The sequence below is a fragment of the Capsicum annuum genome, chromosome 2 (genome assembly GCF_002878395.1).
Source record: "Capsicum annuum cultivar UCD-10X-F1 chromosome 2, UCD10Xv1.1, whole genome shotgun sequence".
Taxonomy (NCBI): domain Eukaryota; kingdom Viridiplantae; phylum Streptophyta; class Magnoliopsida; order Solanales; family Solanaceae; genus Capsicum; species Capsicum annuum.
Genome location: NC_061112.1, coordinates 147,769,423 through 147,777,953, shown reverse-complemented (window position 1 = coordinate 147,777,953; position 8,531 = coordinate 147,769,423). Strand labels below are relative to the sequence as shown.

The 8,531-nt window shown below is 35.8% G+C and overlaps 2 protein-coding genes across 3 annotated transcripts; one reads left to right on the top strand and one right to left on the bottom strand.

Moving 5' to 3' along the window:
• Positions 1-206: 206 nt before the first annotated feature.
• Positions 207-4,937, top strand: LOC107855501 (glutamic acid-rich protein; the record flags this gene model as incomplete). Of its 2 annotated transcripts, none has more annotated exon segments than XM_047407436.1 (7): positions 207-320; positions 1,421-1,534; positions 1,623-1,865; positions 2,459-2,608; positions 2,865-2,962; positions 3,287-3,497; positions 4,507-4,937. In XM_047407436.1, coding segments are annotated over 7 exon segments (1,016 nt in total), but the record flags the coding sequence as incomplete, so codon positions are not given.
• Positions 4,938-6,000: 1,063 nt separating this feature from the next.
• LOC107855483 (S-adenosylmethionine decarboxylase proenzyme) lies at positions 6,001-8,531 on the bottom strand (the record flags this gene model as incomplete). Its single annotated transcript, XM_047407434.1, is given in 2 exon segments — positions 6,001-7,546; positions 7,644-8,531. A coding segment is annotated over 1 exon segment (1,095 nt). The 3' UTR covers positions 6,001-6,286.

The window sequence follows — 8,531 nt, the reverse complement described above, 5'->3', positions numbered from 1 at the left end:
CCCCCGGGCTCTAATACCACTATAGTATGATCAGTCAGTGAGACAAGAATGGGCAGTAAGGATCCTAAAAGTTGGGTAAACTAGAAAGAATAATGTCCTTTGACTTCTTTCCAGGATCTTTGGTACTGCTTCACTCTCCCATACTTATTTGAATTTTCTCTCTGTTTCCTGAATATAGATGCTGATTGATGCCCTTTTCTTTGTAGAGGAGAATATTCCCAAGGTAACAAAAGAAAAGAAAAGGAAGAAGAAGCAATTGGATATGCAAAACAGAAGAAGCAAGGAAGAGATAGATGAATGTCATCTCTCATATCATAAAGGTAATGAATTGGTCAAGTTAATTAATAATTTATGTTGTGAGCATTTGTTGGTCTATATGGGAAATTACCTATGAGTATAAATAGAAATGGGAACAATTGATACATAATTAGCCTAATCTGTGGGAAAAAAAAATACTTGTTTAAGTTTGTTAGAGAAGTATTGGATTCTTAGCTGTTTTTGCTGAGTTATAACTACCTGTTTCCTAACAGGTTGAACAGTTTGGTGCTTAATTGATCTGTATGATGTTGTTTGTGTTGAAAGCATAAATTTATTGCTGTTGATATTTCATAGCAAACTCAATCAGTCTGCGTCCTCTGGGAACTCGTCAACTGCCTTAATAAGTTCGTTAGCTATTATAAATGTAGGGATCTAGAAACAGCAGACTGGGGGAATTATTAGTCTATGCACTGACAACGATAATAAATTATTCCTTGCTCACATCGGATATTCTTTGGAACTTATACGTTGCTGTGAAGCTTATGTTTATTTTTTGTAAAAAAAACTGGTAACTTGTGAAGCTTATTGATTTACCCAATTCAGTTCATCACATAGACGTCATCTCGTGGAGAAACTTTGGGTGATTCATACATTCAGCTGGAATATGGACCTATTTCCCCTAGAGGGGGGCTTCTCTTTTCATTTTATGAATATTATACATAGATGAAAGTTTCCGTGTGTTTTTGTTTTCACTCAGCACCTATGATGCTTGGACTCTTCAAAAATGTCAACGGGTGCATGTCGGATTCTCCAAAAGTAGTGTATTTTTGGAGAATCTGACACGGGTGCAGCATCGGAAGTGAAGAGTCCGTGCAACTTAGCTCAGCACACATGAATATTAATCAAGATAATGCGCAAAATAATCAGCACTGTTGATTCCCAAAATATACAGTTACTTTATATATAAGGTTCAGTATTGTCTATAATATGATCAGTCAATGATACAAGATGTGACAGTAAGGATCCTGAAAGGTGGGTAAACTAGAAAGAAAAATGTCCTTGACTTCTTTCCAGAATATTTGTGCTTCTTCTCTCATCCCATACTTTTTACGCTTTCTATATGTTTCCTGAATATATATGCTAAATGATGCCATCTTTGCAGAGGAAAATTTTGCCAAGCTAACAAAAGAAAAGAAAAGGAAGAAGAAGAAATTGGATATGCAAAACAGAAGAAGCAAGGATGAGATGAACGAACACCATCTCTCATCTCATAAAGGTGATGAATTGGGAAAGTTAATTAATAATTTATGTTGTGAGCATCAATTGTTGGTCTATATTGTTGATTTATTTGAGTTTTTTAGCAGATGAATCGAATAATGCAGATGGGGAAAAGAAAAAGAGCAAATCATCCAAGCAGAAGAGAAAAAGTAATGCACTTGCTGAAAGTGGTGGAGTTAATCAATCTAGTGAAATAGAGGATGGAATTGGTCAAGAAAATACCATATCGAGTGAACCTGATAATCAGGAAACAAGGAAATCCAGGAGAAAGAAAAGAAAAGGTGACAAGAGAGCTGGCAAAGTTGAAGGTGTCCCCAAACGACAAAAAGGTTGGAGAAAAATATTATTGAGTTTCAATGTTTCTATTATTTCTTAATCATATATTTCAAATTTAAAATATCTAAGGTATGAGAAAATGTTAATGTAATTGATCTGAGTCAATAGACTTTCTCGTTAGCAGGCAATACGTATCACTTGCTTGCATGCCTTAATGTCTCTAATTATGCAACATTGGAACTACTGAAAAGTTTCATTCTTGAACATAATAAAGTGAATCCTGATTGCAGTTCCTAAAATATATATTTCCGAGAAACAGTAAGAAATTTCATGCTTTTCCTAGGAAACTATGAATTGTTTTAGTATATCGAAGTAGAAATGTGTAGTACGCAAACCATATAGTTTAAGACTGCAAATGTTGAGAGGTACATGAAACTTTTATTAGTTGAAATGAATTTCACTGCTCCAGTTAAATGCAACATACTTTTAGTACAAGCATGTTGTGTCATAAATAACAGTTATACCCTCTGGCCATCATGCACTTTGATCTACTGACAAGTCTTTTGATGCGTATGATTGTGAAAAAAAAAAATTATGTTGAAGACGATATTTGAACTTTTCTTTGAATGCCGTCTATTTCCTATAGGCAATTTAAAAGAGGATGGCGACATTGTTGAGAAGGATCATACTTTTTCAACAGCTAAGGATAGTTTTCCTGTGGAGAGAGAACAAGCTGAAGAAGAAGAGATTTATGAACTATCTTCAGGGGATGAGGATTACTCCAAAGGAATGAGAAGTATGATTTTCTTTTCCTTATTTTGAGACATGATTAACACATGCCTGATTTTACTTTAATGTTTGGCCAGTTATTTTCCTAAACATGATGAACTGAAATGTTCATTTTACTTTTTTATCGGGGATAATATTGGTGTCTAGGCTAGCTTGCACACACCAAAGACATGAGTTTTTTTAGATAGGTTGCTGTGCTTAATGCTGTATTAGAACACAATACACATTGATAAATAGAAACTTTCCTTTTCTTCTGGGTGCAGAATGGGTTGCTGATTATTATCAGAATAGGCCAGGGTTAGAAGTGTTGCAAGAAAGGATTGATGAATTTATTGTTGACTACGAGGCGAAAAAAGAACAGGTACATCAGTTTCCAGATTATCATTTATTGCTGTTAACGATACTTTTTTGAAGTATGTGTAGAATGCTTAGATATTGACGAGCCTTTTCATATTTGTGGTTGTGAAAAATTCTCATTGTAGTAATAGCTTATTTTCCTCTTGAAATAAATGCTGGACTTGGTCTTTAAAGAGCACTTCTCTTGTGGCCTTGCTGATGAAGTTGGTTCTGCTGACCTCCTGATATTGATGTGTCATGTTCTTGCATCGTAGTGGTTGCATACCGTATACATGTTAAGAATGTACAGTTATTACCGTTTCATATTATTCTATTTTGGTACCTACAGGAAAAGAAAGAAAAGGAAGCTCTTGCTGCAGAAGATGGATGGACTGTTGTTGTACATCACAAAGGCAGGAAAAAGACTACAGATTCTGAAACTGGAATTGCAGTCGGTTCTGTTTCTCAGGCTGCAGTTATGGACAATATGGCCAAAAAGAAGAATAAAGATGTGGGGTTAGATTTCTACCGGTTTCAGAAAAGAGAAGCAAAGAGAAATGGTCAGTTTATTGTATCTTTGCCTTTTTCAATACTTTCTGCCTCCATATGTATCCACGGACTTTGTTTTCCTCGGTTCAAAATTTTCTAAAAGGTAAATTCAAAATCTCAAAAGTTTAAATTTATCTGATCAATCAAATAATGAAAAGGTATTTACATCTGATGAAGGGGTTTCTAAGCTTGAACGGAATTGTCATTAGCTAATTTAGTCAATATTAGGATGCTTGAAAAGGCAGCCGTGTTTTGGTAAGCTTGTTATACAATTAGTTTAGCAAGTTTTTCTATCATTCATGGTAGATAGCCAAAATGAGCCTCAAATAATCCTTGAAAGTTGAAACAACTGTAAATTTGATCTCTTGAAAACAACTTCAAAAAGGAAGCTTCAATTGTTTAAGTTTGTAAGAATTCACCCCTTTTTATGGAAAAATAATTTCAAGGAGGGAGAAGAAGAGTTACCTCCACACGTCTTTGTTCTCGAAATCTTCTCTTTTCAAGGTGGAGTTGTCCAAGCACTCTCTTTGTTACGTGTATATGCAGTGTCTGGTCATGGTTGTGAACTTCTCCTCCGTCTCGTAACTTCTAGTCCTTCTTCCTTTATCGTGGAACTGTAGCTCATCTTTCATTCGTATAAAAGTTAGACTACTTAAGTTACCTGTGTTTGCTGGTTTTAAATCCAATGTTTCCTCTTCTGTTATTCTACTTGTAGTTTGTTTCCTTAGTCCCATCAAAGGGTCAGTAGAGATTCCCTTTTCAACTTTGCTTTTATGAACATAACGGCATGTAAAGAATTTGAGTTCAATGTAAACCCGATCTGACTATGTTACGTTGGACTAGTTAAGTTAAATTTTCTCGACCCATTCAGTCACCTACTCGCCATGACTTGATGCTGCTATGTTACTCTACTTGACTTCTCATTGGTGTGAGTGCCAATGAATTCCTCATTTCAATATGGTTATTGCTCGGTCTTCTGGTCGTAACTTATCATTGTTTTTTTTTTTTATTTGTGCACAGAGATCATGGTGTTGCAGAGCAAATTTGAGCAGGATAAGAAGCGGATACAGCAGTTGAGGGCGGCAAGGAAATTTCGACCTTACTAAACAAAGAAATCTCCATAACAGAGTTGTAGCTACACAAAATTTTCAGAGAACCGGTGTCTAGATTTGTTCAGCTCAAGTTCTGCTTCCTTAAAGAGAATCAGCTTAGCTCACAGCACAGGGCATATTATAGTACGCGGGAGACGAGTATAATGAACATTGTTCTTGTATGTAGTTTCCAATTTTGGTTGTAGTTGAGTGAGTACATACTAATTTATTTTGTCTACTGAAGCTTATGCTTCATGTTTCTAAAAATTGGAATTTTGCATACAACTCAGCTCGTGGTTATATCATTCTGTGGTCTATTTATCTTTATGACACTACTTCCTAGTGGATTTGATCTTAAAAGCCCATCAGGTTCTAGTATAATTTTCAATAATATGGTTGGACATTGAGTTCCTCAAAGATGGGTCAGTGTGAGGTGAGGTAGTTCAGTTTTTGGATATGAAGATGAAGAATAGACAAGTGAAGATTAGCACATCTTTTTCTTTGAATTTCTTAATTTATTTTAAAGTGTAAATCCTCTTGCTGAATTAACTGGAAAAAAAAAATCCAAGAATTTTTCAGACATAGCAAATTAGCGTTTGCTCATAATGCGGAGGGACAAATAAGTTTCTCAATTAAGTGAGGTCCTTCAAGTTTTAAAAATTAGATAAACGAGACAAAAAAAAAAAATTCCATTTTTTTTTAAACATTTTCGCTCCAACAACTAAAAAGGTTGGTCCCAACAACTATAGAAGTTCTATCAACAATTATCAAAGTTCAGTTGTCGAACAACTGTCACAGTTGTTTAAACGACTTCATCTTTTTTTTAACTTAATAATATTGTGAGACCTACTTCTCCTTTGGAAGGATCTTTCAACCCATTTTTTCTCCCTAGGGCATATGCAACTATTAATGCAGAGGTACACCAATAATTTTGAAAAGAGACTGCAACTACTATATCGTGGTATGCCTCATCATTGTACTAGACTAGAATAAATTTTAAGTAGGAAGAGTTTATCGAATAGAAGACCTTCATTGGTTATTAGTAATCGATTAGAACAAACAACAATGGCCAGAAACTAGACTAGTATAAAATTTAAGTAGAAAAGCTTGTCATATAAAAAACCTTCCAAGTGGTTATTACTCAACTGATACAAATGGTGCATATCAAATTCAAGAAAAAATAATTAGGAGTGAAAAAGATATGCCAAAAGAAAAAGAAAATAGTTAAACAATAACTAATACAATAATCGAAGTAACGGAAAAACATGTAGCAATATAACCAAAGAATAAGATGGTAGTAGTAGTAATACAATCGACGAGAGTTACTAGTTACACTGGTATCAAGAGCGTACCTTCTAATGAAGATTTTTCAAGAAAGTGAATGTTCAAAGAGTAAACACATCAGAACATATGAGTGCAAATATATTGACAATGACAATATTTCATATAATAGTCTCCCAAAAGGTTTTATTACACAACACCAGACAACTCAATAATAATACCACAAACGCTATAAAGCTAAGAAGCTTCATAGACTCAGCAGACAGTTATTTCATTCCCACACATATCACAGAATTAAATTAAAATACGAGAAACTGATACTAGTACTAGACGTAATGAACCCACAAAGAAACATTATTTGCATGCTTGGATATCTATACCAGAGCTATAGTATTGCGTACTAAAAAAGAGAATAGACATATTTCTCATTAATATATCTTCTCCATTTCCTCATCCTCGTTCTCACTCCAACAGCTGTTATTAAGGATTGATCTGGGGGATCCGCCGCAGCTACCACCACTGCTGAATGTGAGGTACGTAAGTGATCCTCCCTCACCAAGCACTTCAGTAGTCTTTTCGCCAGAGACATATCCGATGATGTTCAGGCCCGAGTCGGTATAAAGTTCCTTCCCAGGAGTGTCAGAGTGTAATGCCACGGAAAACTCAGCAGGTCCGAAGCAGGACAACACCCTCTCAATCATTGCAGTTAAGTTGACCTCTCTGAAATCATAACCCACTGCTTCAAAACTTGCATAGCTGAATCCATCCTCGGGTGTTATGTGAATCGTGGAGATTGCCGAGCCTTCAACAGCATTCATTGAGTAACCACAAGGTTCAAAATCAAAATCGCATATGTTTGATTCTGGAAGAATCTTCCGAATGCCTGAAAGTTCAGTCATCTCAGCAGCAGTGCTACATTGAGTCTTGAAAAATACGGATGCCTTTTTCTTGTCCAAGTTAGTCATGCACATCTCCAGTGTATAAACTGGATTCACATTATTGGCATCGGCAGATTCAGCTGAAGCAGAATAGACATGCCAGTTCTGTTGTTTATCAGCACTACCCATCACATATGCACTGCTGCCTGCACCAAGCTTACCAAAATAGCTGTCAAGCACGGCCACTTCTTCGGAGAAGTGACGATGTGGGTATGGTTGAGCCCCAGGAAAGATGAAACTACCACGAGTGTACCTCACAGACTTCACTTTCAGGTCAAGTGAGTCAGCCGACGTAAGAATGGGCGGGATCGAGAGCAGCAGTTTTGTGGTGCCACAAGTTTTGATTATGATCTTGTAAGAGTAGACAAAGAGGCTAGACTCTGAAAGGACATAAGAGTCAACTTCATCATTAGCCAATGAAGACACTATGGTGCATGCAGCAGGTGTCAGAATTTCATCCAACTGATCTTTGGAGAGCGACCGTAGGCCACATCCAGGGCCATAAGAGTTTCCTAACTCGAAAAAGAAAATCTCAAGTCGCTTTTCATAACCTTCAAATCCAATTGCAGATACCGGCAAATCCATCTTGCTTGAAAGTGTGTGTTCGGAAAGGACTAAATTTTGGAGCGTGTAACGAGGATGAGGGATGAAGAAAAAAAGCTGAGAAAAACAGAATTCTAAAACTACTTAGAACCACCTCTGGTGGTTTATTCTAGATCACGGGAAATCTCAGGATGGCTTGCGAGTGCACTGCATATGAAAAAGATAGAGAAACGCAAGCAGTCAGCATGTATGCACGAAGATACAAACTAATAAGATACATAAGGTAAAGGATAAATGAACTCACGTTGGAGTAAGCAGCTGATCTGAATTTCTTGATTCCTCCGTTTGGTCGAACGTCTTCAATAGTGTAACCTAGGGGAGCTTCGTAACATAAGGAACTACTACTAGACTTCTTCTTCCCACCTTTAGACTCCATTAGTTCATCGATTCCTACCTGCTTAGGGCATTAAAAGAAAGAAGATGGTCAGAAATAAAATATGAAAAGTTTGGCCTTTGATAGATTAGAAAAAAAAAAAAGAAAAGTTTGGCCTTTGATAGATTTATGGAGACAACAAGAAAATAGATCAAGAACTACGATTGAATACAAATAACTCCTCCTCAAACAGAGGAAACTGATTTATGTGGCTTACAAACAACTAATTGTTGTTATGGTGTGTAAGTTGGCTATTTCTATACTTAGAAGACAACAGCTGCCTAACATCTGGTCTAATTCTATCAACCCATGGTAGAAGGATAGCCTCTTTGAAGCTTATTACAATAATCCCATCCAAAGATGGTACTAGCATTTCAGATGGTAAATCATAACAACAATACCCATAAGAAAAAACATAAAGAAAAGAAATACTGTATAATAAATCTATATCTATAACTAACAAAAATGTCTTTATTTTTTCCAAAAAGAAAAAAATTTAAACAGTAGCATCTACTAAAGGTTCGATAATTTCAACAATATGCCCAGTATTATCAAACAAGTTGTGCCTTTAGGGGTGGCTACAAAAGACTCGGTTCAAATAAAACATACTCGCTCCGTTTTAAAAAAAAATAATCTTTCCTTTTTAATCCAATTCCATAAGAAATGGACCCCTTTCCTTTTTAGGAATACTTTAATGAAAATTTGACATAATTTTAATTTAGGACGACAAGTTCAAAAATTTCTTTAATTTCTTAATCT